General features: G+C 37.8%; 1 protein-coding gene across 4 annotated transcripts in view; it reads right to left on the bottom strand.

Moving 5' to 3' along the window:
• SNCAIP (synuclein alpha interacting protein) overlaps positions 1–24,013 on the bottom strand; it is a 150,000-nt gene that overhangs the window by 20,109 nt on the left and 105,878 nt on the right. For all 4 annotated transcript variants that reach the window (XM_030818247.1, XM_030818241.1, XM_030818253.1 and 1 more), the window contains 4 exons: positions 20,171–21,042; positions 18,405–18,584; positions 11,886–11,999; positions 3,245–3,370 (listed from right to left, as the gene is read on the bottom strand). In XM_030818247.1, the coding sequence (XP_030674107.1) occupies positions 3,245–3,370; positions 11,886–11,999; positions 18,405–18,584; positions 20,171–21,042 (1,292 nt within the window). The remainder of the gene's footprint in view (positions 1–3,244; positions 3,371–11,885; positions 12,000–18,404; positions 18,585–20,170; positions 21,043–24,013) is intronic.

Genomic DNA, 24,013 nt, shown 5'->3' with positions numbered 1-24,013 from the left:
TGTCTGTAGATTGAGCAGGCTTTGTAGAAGAAAGCTTTGTGTGAGCTTCTTGTCACCCCTTTAATGAGGAGAGGGTTCTCTGGCTGCGATTGGCAATAGGCTGCCCCAGAGGTGGAGAAAACTGTATGGGGGAGGAGGTGAAGGCTCCAGAGGGCCCTCTGAAGACCCCACCCATGGCACTCACTGGAGAGTCAGCATCTGAAGGTTGCCACAGCAGTGACCACAGCCAGCCAAAGAAGCAGGGACAACTTTCAGGGGGGTTGGATGCCTTTCCCAGTTAAGCGAAGAGATATTGGACTTTTTCTCTTCATACCTCCTCCTTGTCCTTGACACTGTAGCCCAGAAGAGATAGGGGGATAGGAGCTAAAGTGGTGTGTAAAAAGGCACGTCTCACTCCCATTCCAAGTCCCTTGAATCTTGAGTCTAGTCTGGGTGGGAAGGAGAATGCTTTGAATCAGAAGTAAGACTGAGATTTTAAAGGGGCTTGGAGTAAATTTTAGTAGTCATAAGAAAGGAGAAAGTTATGGAATCTGGCCAAGGTATCATTAGTTGTGGAGAGAGAGAAATTTGATGGAACATGGTTGAAATTAATAATTAAAAAAAACATCCAAACTGTTTTGTGTCCATACTGTGATATCATTAGATTCCACAAAAAGTTATTACATCAATATTAATCAACCACTACAATCTGATAAGATTCTTTGACAATATCATGATGAGACTGCAAACCTGGATAAATCTGGGTAGTAGATAGTATTTTCCTCTACGCAATAGTTGTAGTATTTAAATTTTTAGACTACTTAGACTGAGAGGTCATTAAGGAGTTTCGTTTTCCTTTTGTTTTATGATCACTCACCATGAAAGGTCAACTCACCACAAAGCCATTGCCACCTGCCTCACAGGAGTGTCACAGAGACCATGTCAGTATTGAGCTCTCAGAGCTCTTGAAGAGATGCAATATAAACACACACTGTTATTACTCCCCTTTGACCCTGACCTCTGCAGTTTTTCTTTCCATTGTTTTCCTTACTAAGTCCCCTCCTCACCTCATAGGGTCCCTTGCTCACTCTCAGTCTCTTATCTTTTTTTTTCTTTAAATTTCACACCCAGTGGACAGACCCCCTTCCAAGATTATCCAAGTTTCCACTTCCATGGTACCCAGTGCCAAAAATATCATTTGTGTGTAAGTGGAGTGATGAACGCTCTAAAAGGAAAGACTCTCTCTCTTCACATATCAAAAAGAAAAATAACTAAAATCTCACGTAGTGATACCAGCTGGTTTTCTTTGGCTTTAGTCATTTCTTAGCTGATTAAAAGTTTGTTTCAAGACTCTTAAATATTAGAGTGTTTTGTTAAATAGAAAAGCATATTTTTCAATGTTTATTCAATCATATTTCCTTTACAAAAAAATGCTACTCCTTTAATATTTCTGCAGAAACTGGTAAGAATTTAAATTTCTCTCCTATAGTCTCCAATTTCATATCACTCTTTTAAAAACTTGATGCCTTAAATTAGAAGATGCACACTTTGCCATCAATAATAGAAAAACTTTCAGCTATCTGGACGGTTTCCTATCAAGTTGGTTCTCCAAACAGCAGTTTCATGTGAGTAGGCACTCTAGAGAGATTTATGCTATTATCTCTGCCTTTTGTTTTCATAAATCTCTTGCCTTTTATATTTATAGTTTCCCCATATATTCTGCTGTCATTTCCCAAGTCTCCTCTACCTTCCTGAGCAACTGGTTCTCACCTCTCAGTTTTCTGTTTTGGATACCATCTATCTTGCACCCAGGAGGGCCTCAGTAAGTATCTGTTGAATAACTGAGCACACTGAGTTTGCAACATAGGAAAATAACACACGTGTAAGCCAAAAAAAAAAAAAAAAAAGAGTGCTGCTTTCTTAAAGGCAGAAAATGTATTACATGTTATATACCATAACATATTTTGAACTGTATGAACTTGATGAGGTAACAGTCTTGTCTCTAATCATGCCCTTGAACCATATGTTGTCAATTTCCCTATCCCATATATCAGATAGATATGGGAATAAATCTGTATATGTTGGGTCACTTTCAATGATAATAACGGTATAATTGGTCTGATTGTGGTAATAATGATTTATGTCTGTAAATAAAATTCTAGACCAAGTCTAAACTTTGACTTTGTTTCCAATTCAAAGCCTTTCCTTTCCTCACATTGTCATGCTTCTTCCACCTGCTACTCCTCCTTCAGCTATCCCCTCTTTTTGCTCTGTCACTGAGGGCATTCAACATTTTCTAGGTGGAAAGATCAACTGGGTCTTATGTTCACATATACTCCAGACTTCTGGAGACCCCTGTTGGGCTTTCCTGCCATGCACTACTTGGAAGGCAGCTCTGGGTTTGGCCCAGCTTCATGCAGCTCTGCATTCAACTGAGGGATGAGATGCCCTCTCTTCTTCCCATAGGAACCCTACACTGTCTAGGGAGCTTTCTTGGAGCACCCTTCATGTGGCTTGGGGCAGGGGGACGAGGCTCCTTCCCCTCCCCTGCGGCTTGGCTCCCCAACTTTTTGACATCATTGTACACACTGGATATGACAATATTTAGAAGGCAAGTTAGGGTAAAAAGATAAGGCTACTTGAGGCTGTTGGGTGCAGTGGTTGGGCAATCAAGGCCCTGGATGGCCTGCCCAAGGGCTGAGAGGATCAATATCTGAATCCACTTCCAACCAATTCTGGACCTTCTGAATGCATTTGAGAAGCTCAGTCCTAGTACAGAGAAAGGGGGAACCACAGCATTCTCTCTCTAGCCTACAACTCTCTACCACAAAGAATTCTAATCCAGTCCTGAAAAATCTGTCGCATTCTTCATATACCTGGGAGGGTGAAATTTACTAGTGAGGGGAAGGGCAGTCTGCCACGTGAGAGACAGAGATGTCTGCCTGGTAATGGTTTCTCTGGTGCCTTGAGAACATGGGGAAATTTAATGTCTATTGTCCTTAGCACCGGGGCTTTACAGCAGTGATAAGGGAGCAGAAAAAGTCCCTTTCAACACCCTGGGACACTGAAAGAGAAACTCTTACGGATATTTATGCCTACATTTGTGTGGATTTCTCGAAATACAAATAGAGCAATAATTCCTTATTGTCTACAACCATACGAAAGATGAAGTAATTCAGACATTCTCGTAGTGAACAGAATTTTAATGTTTTGCTTAATATTTGATATACTCATTTCTCTTTGTAAAATAGCAGGGCCTGTGTACCTGTATGCATCCAAGGTAGCCATGCTGTGAGGCTATGTGAACGGCGCTGTTGCCATCCTGGTCTACTTCATCCAACGAGATGCCCTGTTCTTGCATAAACTGAAGAAGCCATAGAAGAATCTTTTCCTATAAACACAAAGACAGTTGGAATTCATGTAATATCTTGCAGAGAAGTCAGATAAAAAGACAGAGGAAAACAATACTCTAATTTGTGAAGCTTAAGTAAAACCAAGCTTACCGTAGCAAGAGGAAATTCTCATTCAGATGTGAATTGAAAATCCTTGAATCTCTGACTGAAATGAATGAAAGAGGACGGCACAGAGAATTTTAAGAGCAGGAAGTTCCCTTGGAAGCACTCTTATTTTACTTATCTATTCTATAGATGGGAAAATAGATTTGCAGTCAGACTGAGTGCCTCGTCCAAGGCACACAGCTAGACAGACCCAAAGTTGGAACTAGAATCCATATCTTTTGATTCCAAGGCTCCAAAGGCAATGTTCTTGCTGCTGTGTTATACTGCCTGTAGGCTTCAAGAATGTTACCATAAAACCTGGAACTATTGAGAACTAGCTTCTACTTTTAAGTTTATAATTCTTCAGCCATGCCTTTGTAATCCATACCTCCTGCAATCAACAGGCTTATAAAAAACAGGTAAATACCTTAAGTTGCCAAGTGTAAGATAAGTTCATTGAAATAAAACCAGGACCCTCTTGATTTTCTGACCAAGTGGTGGTGGTGTCTTAAGGTAAAGATTTCTCTTCTTTCATGTTAAAGGAAGGGAACCAAAAGCTTGGAACGCAACCTTTCAAAAGCAAAGACATAGAGCAGTCACAGTATGTGTTGTCATAATCTGTTTGCATTTTACCCACTGAGTATTTTGTGGTATTTTCATGTTATGCTTGGCCTTTGGAGAAAGCAGGGGGATGGGATTTCACTGTTTTAAAATAGAAGAATTAAATATAAAGTTAAAAAAATATGAGAGTGGTAAAAACAACAGCATGAAGTTTAGTGGGTGGAATGCGACATTTAAAAAGATGATCATGTGTTTGAAATAACCTTGAACTTCTTTCTTCTTAGCCTTTTAAAGGATTTTTTTTTCCAGTTGTTTGCTCGGACTGGTCATGAACTTTTATACTTTTCTGGATTAAATTTTCCTTCATCTTCTGAACATGCCAACTAATCTGCTAAAGGAATGTTGGAATAAAACAGCCAAATCCTTTAATGTTTCACCCCTTATGTTGGGGAACAGGGCACTGTTTATGAAGGTATTTGTGACATCACAGACAGACTGAACATTTACACCACACTTTTTCTAAATGAGCACCAGGGAGTAAGACCCGTAAAAAGCATGATGAGAACAATGTAATCTATGCCTACAACCTTCTAAGAAGGCATCCCAGAAAGCAGGGTGAGTGTTAACTGCAAAAGCAGACAGACCTGGTAGAAACTGGAACCCTCAAGGGTCTCTAGAGAATGGGGTAGAAGCAGAGCCTGGAGCTATGGCTAGGAGTTAGAAGTTGGATAAGAATATGCTGCTATGTTTAGTCCCCTTAAAGGCAAACCTAGAGAAAATTGGAGCTGATGTTTGGACCAGAGCAGGTGATGTTTCATTTGCATAACGTAAAAGCAGTTCCTTTGTTTTTTTTCTAAGTAGGTAGGGGAAAAATACTGGATTACTTTTAATTGGACATAGACGATTATACCATATGATCTTAACTCCTTAAAAAACTGGATGAATGGAAGTATCTCAGGATAAAAGACATAACCAACTGGTTGAGGTTAATGGCTCAGACACGGGGCCTGCAAGAGGACAGGTTATGGTACCTCTTTCAGTGAAATAGATGGACCCACCATTGACAGAACAAATTCTCTTCAATAGATTATTCTCAAACTTGTGGTGATTTGGTTTGCTTCGTGATATTAAATCATGGACTCCTAAAAACGTGGAGGGGAGAGATTTTAAAGAATCATCCAATTCAAAAGCCTTATTTTAGAAGTCAGAAAACTGAGGGAGCAGACAATGATATACAGCAAGTCTTCATGTGATGGCATAGACAGGTTCTTGGAAATTGCGGCTTTAAGCAAAATGAAGTATAATGAAACTAATTTTACCATTTTAGTTCCTGTGACATATTTCTGGTCACAAAAACAGCATCAAACTTCTAAATAAAGACCAAACACTGCTAAAGTGAAACATGGAAACAAATATGAGCTATAAATACATTTAAGAAAGACTAATACAAACAAGTAAGATAATTATTTATCTGATCATTCCAGTCAGGGTTTGGGTGGCTGAAGCCCATCCTGGCAGTTCAGAACACAGGGCAGGAACCATCCCCGGACAGGACACCACCCTAACAGGGTGCACTCACACCCACACACATTCACTCATGCTGGGACCACTGAGACACACCAATTCACCTAACGTGCACATCTTTGGGACGTGAGGAGAAACTGGAGTACCCGGAGAAAACCCACACAGAGATGTGGAGAATGAGCAAACTCCACAGAGACAGTGGCCCTGGCTGGGAACTGTTTTTGTTTTCTTCTCATCAACATTATAAGAAGATGATGTTGAAAGAAACCAGGTTAATTTAAGGACCTGCTGTATTCCTTGATATTCTAGAGACTTCTTTCTTTAGCAAGTAAAGCTCGGATGAGTTCAAGATACTGAGAAGCGTTTTACATGTATCTTCTTGTTAGATGTCATTCCGTATTTCCAGGCCCCAATATTATGGGGGGTATGTCTATTCCACATGCATAAAAAATGCCCTTTATTAAAATCACGGTGCTTTAGTTTTAGTAGTGGGGTTATAGGCAATGGAATACTGCCCTTCATAAGAGTGGGAATGTTCCCATTGTGGAAATCTTGGGGGAGAGTCTAGGACCTCGGACTTTTCAGGGGCTTGATGATCTGGGAGAACAAGACATACATGGTCTGTGTGAGCCAAAAGTTACCTTGGCCCCTGAGGGGCCTCCAAGTCAGGTTCAACATACATTGTTACAATAACCTGCCTTCCCTTCTTAGGAAGGCATGGATAACTCTTCTTCCTTACAATGAAAGATTCTAACCAATTCAATATGCAAGATTTACATAAAGAAAGAACCATTATTTGACTGTTCAGAACAAGGTTTTGCCTAGCACCTCAAAGCCAGTCTTGGGTTTTATGTTGGACAATTTAAGAATAAGCATAATAATTTAAAATAAGAAGTGCAATTGGCCCGTCCACTGAGATATGACATGGAAACCAAAATCTTCCATTATACAATGCAGAGAAGTACTCCCCAAAATGATGGGTTGACTATATACCTTGTCTTCTAACAACAGACATTTAGGGTTTTTGAGGGGGACATGGAGATGGCTAGAGTCTCTGGTTTTGGTAAAAGCATATTTAATATCTGCTTACAGACAAATCCTTCCCTGATTCTGGAGACCATGCCTGTGGAGATGCACAGTTCTACCATTCAAAGTGACTGTCTGAAGATACCTCCTAAGAAGGACAAAAATTTTCTCCAGCTAAGAGGGCGCTTGTTAATGTGATTAGATACATATGTAATGGTGTCCCCCTCCCCTCTTAGCCCTTCAGTGCGTGTTCTCTCAGTGAGTGTATATACACGCAGGATGTGTTAAAGGATGGATATAACTTCAGACCTTCATTTCCCCATAAGTATTGCTTTCAGAGAATATCTAATGAAGTCATATGGATGAAGATTTCTGTATCATTTGTTTCCCAGAATGCCTCTCCAACTTACATTTCATCATCCACCCACATATCCATTTATCCATCCAACCTTCAGGTACTGACTGAAAACTCCTCTCATGTAGTTTTCCTCAGCAGTTCCCTCTTCTGGGGATTTTCTGCTGTTTTGGTAACCTGTTTTAATGTTGTATTTTATGTGTTCCTAAGGGCAATGCAAGTTGTTTAAAGAGGCAATTATCTCATGTGATTTATAAGATTTGCTGGACAAATTCCAATAAAAAATGTACTTGAGAAGTATGTCACAGGTTTATTGCTGGTATCAATAAAGTCTCTATAGTGTGTGGCAATCCATGTTTTAAAGGAGTTAGCTCTGTGATCATAGATTATCAAATCTAATATGCCATCAATTACAAGATTTATTCCAGTTTTTAGATGTAAAAATGTAAAAAATAAAGGTCAGCAATGATTTTATAATGTATATTGTACGATATATGTAGAAGCAAAAGATGGTAAAATGTGAAATAAAGTGCATCTAAGAATTGATTAAATAGGTTATGGCCTTAATAATTCCTTTGCAAGTTTCTCCTAGACATTACTAATGGTAAAATAAGTAAACTGAATAATATTGATAGGAATAAAAACAATAAGTTGGAGGAGATTCAATAGTTGTAACAGCTGACATTCATCTAGTGCCTAGTATGGGTTGGGCAATGTGGCTTTTCTCACTTCGTCCTCAGATTAGCACTGTGAGGAAGGTTCTATTATCTCCATTTTACAGATGAAGAAACTGAGGTCCAGGGAGACCTATTCTTATATTTTCCGTCTTTAAAAAAAAAAAATTCTAACCCACTGAACTAGTAAGTGGTAAGGTTAGGATGACAATGGAGACAGTTTGCTATATGAACCAATGTTCTTCATGACTCTGTTTTCTGTCTTTTGGGTATGGATATCCACAATTGTGTATTCCCTCATGACCCCTGACTCTGTAAAGGACATGCTCCCTTTGTGCCCCTTGAGTCAAAGAAATCACAGTTAACTGCCTGTCAGTCTGCGGGTTTGTAGGGCTCTCTGTCAGTTATGCTTTGTCAAGATCAGAACTTGGAGAGCAGATGCGTGCGTGCTAATCAAAGACTTCTCTATTTTGCTTTCATCTGTGATCGCAGCACTTTCAGTACTGTTGACTTACTTCCCTATGACAGCAAAACAATAAAGGCGGGGAATATTTTTCCTTTTTAAAGTAAATTGTGGAAAAACAACAATAACACAGCCTGTGGGAACACCCCCCTCACCAGCATGTCTACCACTGCTCCTGACCATTTGCAAGAATTGCTGAGCCTTTTCTTTTTCCAAAAAGTACCCTTAAAAAAATCTGTATTAGGGCAAATATTTAAAGTACAGAATAATAAATACAGTGTAGGCAAAGGTGCTCTTAGTAAATGTTCAATGCCATGAGGCAGGTTGTTTTTGTGGAAGAATCTCGTGACTAAAAGTCACATGAATGATTCAGAAACAAAAGGAATCACAGGTTTGATGTTGAAAGTAACATAGAGCCCACTGGATTAATAACCAGTGCAGAGCAGGCAGAGGCTCCCAAGCAGTGGAGGGCAGGAAGCTGTGCTGGGAGAGCCTGGATGAAACAATCTGAACCTTCTTGTTTGAATAAAACAGCCCAAGTTACACAGGCAGCAGCTTCGAATTGAGATAATTCCATCTCAATTGTTTTGCCAGCAACATATTTCTCAAGGGCCGGCAAAGCAGGCCTATCCGAGGACACGCCCTGCTTTTTCCTCAGGTGTCCCTGAGGCTTCCGCCTTCACATTCCCTGTGGCTAGTTCTGCCAGGTACAGTCAGGCAATGAAATAATTGCACCCTCTGAGACTTCATGTGTCAAGATGAAGAAAATCAATTCCTATCACCCAGGGATCTATCACTTCAGGAGACCACTAAAAACTGTTGGCTACCCTGTGGTACTAGAGTCTTTAAGGTAATTTTTACAAGAAAAAGGACACAAATTGGGAGTCACATGGAGCCCATTCTTTAGGAATCTATATGAAGGGCAGAGAGCGGCTAAAATAAACCAAGAGAGGAATTTTCCTCTGTACTATCCTTTCCAGGGGCATTTACTGAAGAAACAAAGCCAGGACACACTCAAATGCCTGCTGGATGTAGAAAAACTTGCATATGCTGAATCCATTAGAAAGCTGTTCAATAACAGTCTTCCTTGTGAAAATATTAGGCTTGTAATGGTTCCAAGTTCAGCATCTCCACAGGTTATCTGTTACATAAGTGGCTGTGGCGGATGTAGGATGGCTGGACAGCATTTGCAGTTCTAATGGGCTTCTATATTTTCCAGTTGGGTAGGAATGATCTCCTAAGGGCACTGCTGGACTGCCCCCCTCAGAGCTGTATTTTAGATCATAAAAAATGCATATCATCTTGAAATAACAACCTGAATATTGACATTAGCATGAAGCAAACGTTTGACACAGCTCTTCAAACAGGTCACCAATTTCCGTATTTTCCTCTAGTCCCACCAAGTAAGTCACACTGTGACCCAACCAGTCCCAGAAAAAGGGCATTTTATTTTATTCAGTCCCAATAGCTTCAAAATTATGAGAAACCTGCTGTGAGAGCTGAATAAAGAAACTGGCATATATAATCAACATGTCCCAAGACAAAGCATGCTGAATGCCCAATTATTTACTTAGAGTCTCAGAACAGCCCTGTAATTCTTTCCTCCTTTTCTTTGGCAAGCTCTACCAAAAGTGCAGGCAGCCTTTCCACTGATACTTAAAATTCCTTTTTAGGCTTTAATATAAGCAAATGAAATCGGGGACATGAAACAACTATTCACACAATTGAATAAAATTCTGTTTTAGACTCAAAATGATTAGGAAGATGAACAGTGATCAAATTCTCCTCATCATTTGAAAATCCTATTCTCTCCTTTGCCAGTATGGATGTTCTTTGACTTACAATGGGGTTATGGCCCAATAAACCCATCCTAAGTTGAAAATATTGTTAAGTCGAAAATGCACTTAATACACTATAGGTTTTTTGTTGTTTACTCTTGTGATCACGTGGCTGTTGGGAGCTGCAGCTGCCATGGCCTAGTATCACAAGAGAATATCGTACTGTATATCAGTAGCCTAGGAAATCACCAAAATTCAAACTTGACATATGGTTTCTACAGAATGTGTATTTATTTCACACCATTGTGAAGTCAAAAAATCGTAAGTTGAACGATTTTAAGTTGGGGAGCGTCTGCATAAGCAAAAAATGGCATCCTTACGTCATGCCTTAATAACAAGTGATCATTGTTTTCAGGACACTGTGGATGGGGACTAGTAAGTACAGTGCACAAAGAACACAGAGTAAGTATAATATTTCAAAGACAGTGGCTTTTACAAATTTTAATGTAGGGCCTGCTCCTTTCTCCATTTCATAAATTTGGTACAGTTGAAAATCTCTTCAATGAGTAGTGTGAAGCACTCCAAATATTATATGTATTGTTAGATAAAACTGCAAAAAAAGTCTTTTTCAGCTGTATCAGTGCCTCTACAAACAATCTGCATACATTTTCTATACAAATGGGGAGAAAACAGGATCTGGCCCTGAAGTGAGAGAATCTGAGTTGAAATCTAGTATTTGCTCTTACTAGCCATTAGACCATGTGCAAGTCATGCAACTCTCTTTCTTCAGTCTCCTCATCTATGAAATGTGGATAAACACAACAAGCTCTCACAGGGTTGTTTTGAGGAATAAATGAGAGAATGTACACAAAATCCAATGGCATGGTGACTGGCACACATAGGAAACATTTTACATGCATATATAACATATAAAAAACATGTTTTTATGTAATATATATTACACACACACACACACAAACACACACACACACACACACTAGTAGAAGTTACCACAGCACAAAATAAACTATCCCTACGCATGACTCCCACTAAAGAAAGACTGTGGTAATAGTGTTGTCTACTTTTTGAACTTGAGATTGCCATACTTGAAAAAGCATAATCTCTTGTTGACAATGCCACAGTTTACTTCTACTGTGAAAGTTTATGAAGCCAGAGGGAATACAGTTAAATGCATGAGAAGCAATTTTCTTTGCCACAAATACAATTAAATCTATTTTAACACAGTACTATTATTTTTTAACACTGAGATTGGTATTTTGTGGTTCCAATTTTTTAAAAAGATAACTCATAGTCACATTCTCCAAAGGGAGGTAGTAATTTTTTTTTTTTAACTGCAAACACTGGATTGTGATCTGTGTACACTAATTAATGTTGGGATTCCCTAATGCGGAAACTGATTGCAACTGAGAGCCATCTAGTTAGTGTGCTTATTCATCTTTAATTGAGTGAGACTGCCTTGATTAATGTCTTATAAAGATTTTCCTTTTAACTTTGGGTTCAAGAAAATGTATCATTGTTCCTTTTGAAAAATGTTAAATGTGTTTACTGTAAAAAAATTGGAAAATACTGAAAAATTAAAAAAATATATAAAATCGAAGCCACTTGTACTGCTACGCTGAGTGATAACTACTATAAACATGTTGTGACATAATTTTTTTAGTATTAATTTGTATTTCTCTTTATCTCCAAAATTCAAAGTTGGTGCCAAATTATAGGACCAGTTTTGTATCATATATATTTGTTTAGTACTATATAATAAACATTTTCCCATAAAATGTCATCAATGGCTGCAGCTTCATTATTTATCCAATATCTGTCATAGGATATTTATTTAGGTTGTTGTAAACTTTTTTTCAATGAAAACAACAACAACAAATATCATTGGTTATATACCTTTGGATACATTTTTGATGATTTCTTATGTTTGGATTTTGATGGACTAATAATAAAAAAGTAGGAAGATTATATGGTACACAAAGGGAAGATACTTAAAAAACTCCTTCATACCTGGCCATAGCAACCTGCGTAATGAATAAGGCTTGGAAAATCCTTAGAACAACTCAGTTCTGCAATGGCTTCTGTTTCGCTCACCATCCAGCGTACGCACTCCAACTGACCATTCTAGGTTTTAAAAAAGAAAGAGAGATGGAAATTCAAGGTAATTCAGGTTTGAAAAATATATTTAAAATGGTAATTTCACCAAGGAAAGAAATCATATAAATTTTGGCATTTATATCTGGCTTAATTTATTTATGATATAAAGTTATCACCTATTATATTCCTGATATGTGGATTTGGCTCGAAAGCAATTGCAGAATTTTTATTTGAGTTCATTTTCATAATTGTAATCAGTTATTTTAAATTCATTTTAGTAAGGTATAATTTGTGTACTATAAAATATAATCTTTTAAAGTATACGGTTTGATATATTTTGACAAATATGTATACTCCTGTAACTACAACTTCATTCAAGACAAAGAACATTTCCATTACCCCCAGAAGTGTTCTAGTACTCTTTGGTTCTCACCCTCCTCTCGTTTGTCCCAAACAACCACTGATGAGATTTCTGTCACAACAGATCAGTGTATGTACTCTTGTGTCTGGCTTCTTTTACATAGCAGGACTTTGGGACTCATCCAAGCTACTGCTTGTATCAGTAATTTATTCCTTTTCTATTGCTGAGAAGTATTTCATTGTAGAATTATACCACAATTTATTCATCCAATAACTTATTGATAGACATGTGGATTGTTTCCACTTAAGGGATATTATGAATAAAGTTGCTATGAACATTTTTTGTGAATAGTGAATACATGCTTTTATTTCTCCTGGGTAAATAACAGAATTTCTGAGTCGTATGGTAGCTGTATATTTGACTTAATAAAAAGCCACCAAACTAGTTTCCAAAGTGATTGCCCACTTTACATCACCACCAGCATCGTATGAGCATTCTAGTTGTTCCAAAACTAAGCCAACACACGGTATGGTCAGTTAATCAGTATTCTTCAATTAAACTTCATAAGATGTACAACTGTTTTCCAATCCCCAAAGAATCATGTTTGTTAATGAAAAATCAGTAAACTCATATTTGAAATTAAAAATTTCATTAAGGGATGAGGTAAATATCTTAATTAGTAAAATATTAAACAATTTTAAAAAGGGAAATTATCTTTTATTATATACAAGTAATATAACTATGGATACAGAAAGTAAAATATGCTCAACTTTTACATTTTTAAGGAAACCAACCCTCTTGACCTTTAGGATCAAGTAAAAGTAGGCAGAAAAAAAAGAGTAGGATTTTCTTATAGTCGTTTATGAGGATTTTTTACCCTCGTAATTTTTAAAAAATTTCTCATAATTTTTAGAAACTTAAACTTCTCTCAAAAAGCAATCAAGGCATGTAAATAACTACAATATAGTCCATACATATCTGTAGAAAATGTTCCCTACCACTTATAGAGCAGTATGATATATAAACCCAGATATTATCTCCTAGTGATTAAAACCTAGATTCTGATATGGTTTTAAATCTTAATCTGCCACTTAGTTACAAGACCATGGACAAATTACTTTACCTATCTGATATTCAATTTTCTTATCTGTGAAACAGTGAAATAGCAGGGATAATAGTAACTACCTCATAGAGTTACCATGAAGATTAAATGAGATGAAGCATGTAAACTTACTAAGCAGACAATACTTGTTACCTTCTATTAGAATGCTTTCTTAGATTCTCACAATAACTCTGTCAGACGAATCAAACATTCAACTGCCTTCCTAGTTTGCAGCTTGTGGGATTTTAGCCCAGGAGAAAAGAGGTATGGTTGGCAGGGAGCCAAGGGAGGCTTCCCTGAGGGTAGCATTTAAATTAGTAGAATAGGATTACTTTCTCTTTATTTTAGAATTCTATCATGTAACTGCTCAAGGGTAAAAATTTATTCTAAAAGGAGGACAATGAGGTAATCTGCTCATTCTTCATTTTATTCCATTTGGATAATGGAACTCCCAACTATTTTCACATGTAGATTCTATTCTCCTGAGGTATTTGCCCTGGGAGGTTGGTCTGAATGAGTTGGCTCCCTGCCCCTCTGGCTGGATCTGGCTGATGGAGACAGTGACAGATCAGGGAAGGAGAGTGAGTTTGAGGACCTCTCTATGGGTTGCCATTGGCCATCTGAGTCCCTTAAAAAGCTCAAAATTAAGCTAGTCCTTTGTACTCAGCCCTCTCTATCTCAAGTTCTTATAACCACTCCTTTCCCTTTCCCAGCTTTGGGGAGGTAACCGTGTCCTGGTTGTTAAATAAAGACCCCAGGGTACTCCACTTTCCTTTACGAACCCCCTTACCCTCAACCATCCTCTTATATATAATCCCTTAATTACAGACTTTCCTTAAATTTCACAATTGGAGCATGCCAAACGTTTCCCACCAGGATTAAAAACAAAAAACAACTAACACACTAATACAATGTGCTTCATTCCCTCTAAATGAAGAAAGGAATAGCAACCATACTGATCATTTACTAGGCAAGACGGTTTAAGTAAACTGGCATTTACACAGAACACAGAAATGTGAGGCAACATTTCTGATTTCTGATTTTAGCAATGTAGGTCTTCTCTCTACTTTTTTTTTTTTTTTTTGGTCAGTTTACCTAAATTAGACATTCAATAATTTTTAAAAATGTTTTCACAGAACTAAATGTTGTTTTGTTGACGTCCTCTATTATTTTTCTATTTTTTATTTTATTTTTTTTCTCTAATTTTTATTATTTCCTTCCTTCTGCTTGCTTTGGATTTAGTTTGCTATTCTTTTTCTAGTTTTCTAGGGTGGAAAATTAGGCTATTAATTTGAAGTCTTTCTCCTTCCCACTTTCCTCTCCTCCTCTTTTAATAGAGGCATTTACAGCTACAAATCTCCCTCTAAGTGCTGCTTTAGTTGAATCTTGTAAGTGTTGGTATGTTGTATTTTCATTTTCATTCATCTATAAATATTTCCTAATTTTCCTTGTGATTTCTTAACACGTTGATTTATTTTCACATGTAATTCTACATATTTATGAACATCCCAAATTTCCTTTTGTTATTGATTTCTAATTGCATTCTATTATGATTGAAGGACATAACTTTGTATTTCAATCCTTTAAAACTTATTGAGACTTCCATAAAAAAGGATGAGTTCATGTCCTTTGTAATGGCATGGATGAAGCTGGAAACCATCATTCTGAGCAAACTATCGCAAGGACAGAAAACCAAACACCGCACGTTCTCACTTACAGGTGGGAATTGAACAGTGAGAACGCTTGGACACAGGCGGGGAGCATCACACACTGGGGCTTGTCGTGGGGTGGGGGGATGGGGGAGGGATAGCATTAGGAGAAATATCTAATGTAAATGACGAGTTAATGGGTGCAGCAAACCAACACGGTACATGTATACATGTGTAACAAACCTGCATGTTGTGCACATGTACCCTAGAACTTAAAGTATAATAAATAAATAAATAAAAATAAAAGGTAAAAAAACAACTTACTGAGACTTGTTTCATAGCCTAACATTTGGTCTATCCTGGAGAATGTTTCATGTGTACTTGACAAGAATATGTTTTCTGCTATTGTTGGGTAGTGTTCTATTAGATGTCTGTTAGTTCTAGTTATTCAAGGAGGCAACACTTAAAATAAATAAAATACTGTTAGAAAGGCAGAAGGAAATATTATATCACTGCTGTGAGTTTGAAACCAGTATTACTTGCCATAAATATAAATACTAAGAAAACAAACAAACAAAAATTCTAGCAGTAGATTTTTGCCTGCCAAAGTCTATGGGCCTGGGGCCACTTGCTGTATTTAACATACAGCAAGGGGGTATCAGTAAGATTATGTGTTTGAAGTCATGTTATTCCCAGATGGACACTTTGCTTTTTGGCTTAATCAAAAGGACTGAATGAGAAGTGAAAAGGGAATTAAGATTATTTCATTCCTAGACTGTTTAAATCTTAAAATAATTTCTTCTTCTGTCCCGTTTTAGAAAACAGACTGCTCTCACCTTTTAGAAATATTTCTTTCCAATTACTTTGCTTAATCATTCCTAAAGAAAACTCAATAATACCCTGAACTCCCACAGTATGTACTCTTGGGTATCCCAGAAGTGGTCAATAAATTCTGTATGTAACTGGCAGAATTTATTACGTTCCATTCCAGGAGTTTAATAGTGAGGGAGATGTTCTTAAGTCCTGATATGACTTCAAAGCCCCTGTTCTCAGGTAAATCTTTCTATTAGACACCTTATCGCTGACTCTGCTTCCTGTCAGCCAAGTCATATTATCTTAGCAACTTCTGTCCATTTGTACCAACTTTGTCTTTCCATGACAGCAGGGCCCTCAAAACTGTGCTTAATGAGGTGGAACACCACTAGTTGGTTAGTGGTGTTCAAAACAAGGTCCTAAAACAAAATGATGACTCTTTAGGACTCTCTCAATGTCATCAATGTTCATCAAAATACACTGAATGGACTGAGACAAAATATGTGTCAGGACAGTTTCTAAAGAGGGAAGCACTTGTTATAAAATATTTGTTATTTACTGCTTTTGTAAATTCTAGAATAAAGGAATAGAACATTCAAATCATTGTCTGGAAGTTAAGTATGAAAAGCCTGAGACCTCAAACTTGTAAAAGTTTTTGAGTCTTACGGGTTTGAAATCTTTTTCATTAAAACGAAAAAAAAAACCTGCTGTTTAAGTTTGCACACTGATTGTATGACGGTGATCTTATGTTGACTGCAGGAATATAAGAATGAATTAAAACTTAATATCGATATCATAGAAGGTGTTTATGCTGAAGATTGGCATAAGGACCACTAAGTTTCTTATGTACCTTCTACTCAGAGATTTTTAATCTATCAAGACAAGCCCTACGGCATATAAATTAAAAAAAATTATTTTCTTCTACCTATACAAATAATCTACCATTAGGAAGACTAATGAGAACTGTATTTTATAAACACTCAAACAGCAAGGCAAATCTTAACACTCATTGGCACTGCAAGAATATTTTATTTATCACTGACACATACTCTTTGATGTCTACACAACTCTGTCACAGGACTATACCCCAAATTTGCCATCCTATACTTGTGTTACTGATAACTTACCAGTCTTATCCACTAACAATAATATTAGCTCCTTAAGAGTAGGGACTGTGACTTACACAAATTTGTATTGCCAGCCACCAAACGCAGTACCTGGTAAACTTGGTACCCTTTGTTAAGCTCAACTATATTAAATCTTGACTTTACATTTGACTTATCTTTCTTCATGATGGCTGCCTGTAGTTTAGTTCTGTCTTTCTTCATGATAGCTGCCTGAAGTTTACTTCTTAATTTGACATCATATCACTTACAATCAAAGCAAAATAATACCCACCAGGGTCATAGATTTATTTTACTTAAAAAATTATCTTCTATGGTAGATTTGAAGTATACCTTATTATTTACTTTGCTTAACTGAGCAAAATTAAATAAAATGGAAAATTTTTTAATGCATAAAACTTTGCTGAATCATCAAATTAAAAATACAAAAAAATCAGGTGTGCATAAAAAATATATTACCGTAGAACAGCAGTTAATGGTTTTTTAAATGTAATGTTCTTTAGCGAATTCACGTGTCGGTTTCTCTAACAAATTCCCCTCACCAATTTCAATATAATTTCATTATAAAAATTATGATTATTCAGCTTTTAGAAGACACAAATATTATGTAAAGCAAAGCACACAGGCAAAAATACAAGATATATTATATTTCCCTGAATGTCACTTCTGGCTTTTTAATAAATATGATTGGATTCTACATTTATTTGCCAAAGATCTTTTAGGTAATTTTAGTTGAATAGCTAATCTTCTGGTGATGTACTATATTTTGCAGAGGCACTTGCTGCAGTGCTATAAAAGTCCATGTTTTCTTGTCCCACAGTTTCTAGGTTTTAACTCTATCCCAGTCGACATTAATTTGTGTAGTTTTTGATTGCATACTGTGCTCTGCAAGAGCTAAACTCAAACTCGGCACTGATACTCTAAAAAATTCTTGATACTGAAGACACTTAGAACTTCAGATGTGATCCGTTAAGAGCCTACTTTGTGATCTGAAATATTCCCGAGTGCTAGCATCCTTAAAACACACCTTCCCCACATTTGTCTTGCTCATTATTCTCATATAAGGAAGAAATGAAAGTCTCTGATAGATCCAGGTGTGGCTAAGAAGCTAAATTGCGATCCCTATGAATAACGACAGTTCTTAGAACCACAACATATCATTTTCCTTTCTCTTTAGTAGCAGATTGACAAAAGCTGGGAATTTAGTCTCAAAATCTCAAAGCAGTGACTGAAATGATTACTCTCTTAAATGCAATGTGTTCATTTGCTCTTTGCTTGACAAATCACTCTCTTCTCTCCCTTCCAATGCTTTAGCTCACAAGGAATCTTAAAAAATAGAAATCCAGCTTCTAGCTGTGGAGGTTCCAGCCCCCAACTAGTCACCTTAATGGCCAGGCCTGCTGGAGTCAACTTCTCAGTGTTGCGCTCATTGAGGCAGTCTTCTCCCATCAAAGAAGTGAGGTGCTGTAGACACTCTGCGTGTCCCTGTGACGCCGCAATATGTAATAGATTGTTTCCATTTTCGTCGTGAATTTTGTCTAGATTGTCTGCAGCTAGGTGTGGCTGTATAAATAGTAAGATTAGAAAACCCAAGTCAATAAATCAGAGCAAGACCCTGTGGGAGTTTTTCTCTGGGCACTGGAAAGAAGAAATGAGCTTATAGAAGCTCTGGTGGCAGCCTTGGGGATCTAATAAATCAGTTTCTTGCTATTATTCTTTGTTACAATATGCTTTAGAACATGAGACATGGCAACAGGGCTAGGGCCAATGAGGTGTGGAGGCTTCAAGTTGGCTTTCTAAAGAACTATAATGACATTTACAGTAATTATCAGGTTCCCTGTCTGTCTCCCCTACTTGATCGTGAAGTCCTTGAGGGCTGGGGCTGGGTTTTATTCCCTGTTTTAGGTTTGTTGAATGAATGAGCTATTTGTCTCTACCTGTTTATTTTGCCTGGAATTGTGGAGAACTGGCTTTGGCAAACTACATGATGACTGCTGCTACTAGTGCTCTCATAGGTACCTCTAGCCACTGTCGTCAAACAAACTCCTGGGGGTACCTGGAGGCTACATGGCTTTGGTTTTCTTATCTCTAGTGAAATTTTTGTCCCTTGACTATGAACTCGTTGATAGAGATTGTTGGGTGAACTGAGAGGTGTTGTTAGCATTTGGGAAACATGAAAACATGAGAAGGACAAAAGAAAGGAATGAACCAAAGAGAATTAGGGGGAAGAGCCAGGAAAATGGAAAAGACATTTTTAGGAGAAAAAATACTACTTTATTTCATAAAATTATTCAATTATATTACCCTATCGCAATAGTATTTGTGATAATAGAGCAAGTACATTGTACTTAAGTATGCATGGCTTTATACTAAGTAGAATCACATCGCCAAGATGTGATGATTTTCTTGAATGAGACTTTAATTAGCATCATAGTATGAGCCCAGGCTTGCTACTGCTTGATCCAAGTCTGGAAGCCAGAAAAGAACAATGTAGGCAGATGGAGTGCTATTTAAGTTTAGCTCTCTCTGAGCTGAAGCAGAACAGACTTTTCTTATATCATGTTACTCTGTGTCTAGAGTCTTTGAAAAAGCTTCTTCATGCTCCCTAGACATGCAGAGCTGGAAGTAAGTAAAAACTCCTCCTGGGTCAGAGGGCAATGAAGCTCTTGGGTAAGCTTCTATCTACAAATGCTTTTCAAACAACCTGGTCCAACTCTTCTGAATAATGATCAGGACAAAACAGAAGACCCTCTGTTTACATATCTGGCAGGTCCACCATCAGCCAAGAATTGACATCCCCACAAATAGCTGCTTGAGAGCACTGAGAACCATTTGAAAAGCAAAAAGAAAGACATCGAGATTCAAGTTAAAGAAAGTGCAGGGCTCTCTTTGAGATTAAGATGCTTCAGTTGAATTCATGCAAAGTTAAAATGAAATAACACTCCCTCTATAGCTATTTGTTTTCCCTGTATTAACCTCATAACTTCTTATTTTAAAACTCAAAAGGTCACATCTCCCAACTAAAGCCACAAGTAAAGATTAAGTAAAAACCAAAACAAATGCAGCATCGTTCTGTTACTAACGAATGCAGCTGATTAAAAAGGAGTCTCCAGTCTATTGACATGTATACTGAACTAGATTATACTTACCAGGAGAGAGATCTGTCCTTCTTTAACAATGTTCAAGATGCTTTTCACTTTTTTCAGATACTCACTCCTTTCTTCTGGGCCTTGGGAGCTGGTCCAGTTCAGGCCACTGACCTGCTCTTCTGGTTTGGATTCTGCTGCTGACGATTGCAGGTGGAAGGCCCTGAGCTGGCAGTCTGGTATTGTCTTCTCAACTTTTCGACCATGAGGATCACTAAATGTCTTGTTTAGGAAGTCTTTACTCTGGTTTTCAGGCTCATATGCAGAGCCACATTTAACCAGAGGAGGTGAGATCTCAGTTTCTTCAGTGGACAGCTTGTGCTGGTCGTGGATGACAGCTGATGCTTTTCTCAAGTGAGGGCTTTTCACGGGAGAAAGAATACAAAATGGCGCCATGTTGGATGATGAGCTCTCAGAACTTCCTGTAGAGCAGGCTTTGCCAGAAAGGCCATTGATGGTTGTGCATAAGCCCAAAATTCTTTTTTCTGAAGTCACCTTGGTAAAAGAAGCAAGCTGCTGACTGGATTTAATATAAGGCACATCCAGAATCTCATCCATGTCGAGGTCATAGTGCTCCAGTTCACCCAGCGATGTGCTGGGCTCAGAGCTCTTACCTGGTGGGCCGCCCACTCCATTTCCAGGGCCGAGCTCCTGAGGCTGGGGGCCCAGGTCAGACTCACCCCCTTTCTGGTACTCAACCACTTTCTGGTTCTTTTGATCATCACTTTCATTGTTCTCCAGAGTCTCTGGCTGATGTTTCAGCGGCGAAACCCGCTTCACTGGGCGGAACTTACTGTACACGTCAGCGATTCCTGTGGGCTTTTGCGTGTTTGTAATAAGAGTTGAGATGCCACAATTCCAGCTAGAGCTAGAAACTGTTTTTAAAAAATTAAAATAGAAAGCTATTACTTTGGAATGCTGAACACATCTTGGCTATGCAGGTAGACGTGGTTCATTCACGTTATGTTCAAATTAATGCTCTGTGTATGAGTATGACTTAGAGAGAGTGCATATCGATAGAACAAAAAAAAAATCATACTTACCACTGGAAAACAGCGAATGATCAAAGAAAGTTATAACACACTGACTCAAAATTAATTAAAGTAATAATAATGGTAAAGGTAAACAGCTAAGGAAGCAAACCCAGATAGGTATTTCGGTTTATTCCCTGGTTAGATCTACCTCCCTGGCAATATTCTTATATTTGTCACCATCCTGAAAAACAAGATTAGAGAATAAGATCTTCAGTGTTAAGTAAACTTCCAAACTGACTTAGGGAGAAAAGGGATGTATGCACACATGCACACACATTAGCGTGCATGTCCACATACACCACTAATGCATAAGAAGTCCCATGAAAAGAAGTGGCAAATTATTTAATATTGAGCAAATTCAAACTATGACCTCCTGAGTGACTCCCTAGGTGTGCCATTAAGTGGATTAGGGAAAGAATAGGAAGGAATGCAGTGCTCAGGAGTTGAAAGGACTGTGGGAGAGAAGACATAGTTGAGTTAACCCCACCTTGGTCAAAGTACCCTGGTCAACTATCATGCAGCAGCATTTCATGGTGCTTTCTGACATATGACACAGTGACAGAGTGCACCAACACTTCACAACAGAACATGTTCTTTAGGATTCAATGCTGCCCTCCATTGTTGAGAAGGCTGGAAACAAACAGGACAAGAAAGTTCTGAAAAGAAGATGGGTTAGGCAGAGTGGTTTTTTTTTTTTTTTTTCTAATTTCTGTGCAAAGTTTGGATAAAGATTGTGTGTTGGTTTGCATTTGAGTAAGTGTCTGGTTGTGATAGAGTAGAAAGTGAAACAGCCAGACACACCTGGAGGTGAAAGATAAGAACCATCTCTCCTAGTTATGAGAAGCTGCCTGGTGCCTTCTCTTGGGGCAAGCAGATGGAGCAACAACAGTCTCCTCAGATATGATTATACTGCTTCCTCCTTGGGCCACTCCCCTGCTAGATAAAAGATGACCCAGTACCTTGGAAACTTGCAGGCCACTGATTTATGGGTTCCTAGCTCCCTGCCACGTAGTTCCTATCATCCCCCATCAAAGGATGAGATTTCAGGGGGAATGCCCTACAACTAGAGACCTTCCATTTACCACTTCTCTTCTGAAACAACAAGTGGGAAGCATGTGTATGTGTGTGTTCTTTGCTACTGGGAACAACCAAAGAAAAAAATAACATGAGATGGGTGTATACTCACATCTGTAACTTCTGCCATAGCCTCTGGCTATGACTGATTCTTAGGGTGAAAGTGGAACATACATTATTAAAGTTCCCTAAATTTAAGCTACTGGTCATTCTTCTTCCTGCTGGGATATGTTCTAAAAGGATTCAGAGAAGTTCTGGAATCAAGCTAAGGGGATGCGAGTGAGCGCTCTAAGCCTCAATGCTATATAACTATCAGTGAGTTCTTTCCCTGAAATTGTCCACAATTTTGCATGAGGTTTCCAAGGGTCTGCACTATGCAGTCCACTTCTCAGACCTTTCCGGCTCTGACATTTTAGAATCTAAGAGGAGAATACTATGAGCTGTGGAAGGAGGGCTAGATTCTCTCCAATAAGTAATGTAGGAGAGAATGTTCCAGAAGGGAAGGAAGGTATCTAGATGGTCTTAGACTGCTGCTTTTCTTCCCTTTTGCTGGCTCTAGTTCTTAGTTGTACACAGTGCTTGGCAGAGATCAGACAATTAACAAATGCTAGTATGTGAATTTGAATCTCACTTTGTACAACACATTAAATCTTCTAAAATGCACAAAGTGCATCCTTCTGAGGGATTTACAGTTTAATTTCACAGGGGACAAAATCCTTTTAAACTCAGTGGAGTGATAATCACCAGTAAGAGCTCAATTTGCTAAAGTTATTTATGAAATGTAAATATGCAAAGGCAAAGACTAATTCCAGTTGGTCTCTTATAAATTTAAAAGTTTTCTATCTTTTATATGACCTTTTCTCTCTAAAAATATAAAGCCATGAAAAATTAATGTCTGCCAGAAATTTCTGCCAAGTCTTTCTCTCTTCAAGAACACATGGTTACTTATTTAATTAAAACAGCAGATAGTGGACATAGAGTTTATAAGATGCAAATATGCCTTTAATTTTATTCATCAGCTTTCTGCAAGGCTTTAAATAAAATGAAAAAAATATATGTATATACGCATAGACATTTCTGAGATACACTCTTATTATTGAGTATATTTGGTAATATTTTGCCAATTACCTTGATTTCTTTGGAAGCTCTAGAAAATGTGCATCTCAGAATGTAATAAAAAATTTTAAAGCCACATAACTTAGTAGGTCAATACAACGACTGCATTGTACCAATATATTTATGTATTATATAAGGTCGCAGGTTCAAAGGGCTACTCTTTTATGTTGGCTTTATTTACATGTGAAATTTTTTCCAAGTGATATAGGGAAATGGATACCATATGTTTCCCAGCTGTTTTGTTCTGACAGGAGCCATTAAAAATGCTCTATGGAAATGAATTCTGTCTGGGTCTTACGAAAACACGTCTTTTCACAGAAGGATCTAGAAACTGAAGAAGGAGTGCCAACATTTTGGTTTGTTGTCCCTCTCCTTCTTCAAACCTATGGCTCTTTTTGAGGCTGTGAGTGAGATCTGTGTTTTCTTGTCTATGTCTTGATTGCCAAGAAAAGACATCCCAGTAATGAAAAATGGATTATTTCGCAGGTTTTCATTAAAAGGTTCCAATTTATTGCTATATCATATACCTGGATAGGAAGAAGGGCAGCTTTGTGCTATATACAAAAGACAAAATTCAATTCCTTTATTGCTGCTAAGCTCTGTAATCATGTATTTTAAGAAT

The sequence above is a fragment of the Nomascus leucogenys genome, chromosome 2, assembly GCF_006542625.1.
Source record: "Nomascus leucogenys isolate Asia chromosome 2, Asia_NLE_v1, whole genome shotgun sequence".
NCBI lineage: Eukaryota > Metazoa > Chordata > Mammalia > Primates > Hylobatidae > Nomascus > Nomascus leucogenys.
This window is presented reverse-complemented; position numbering and strand designations above follow the sequence as displayed.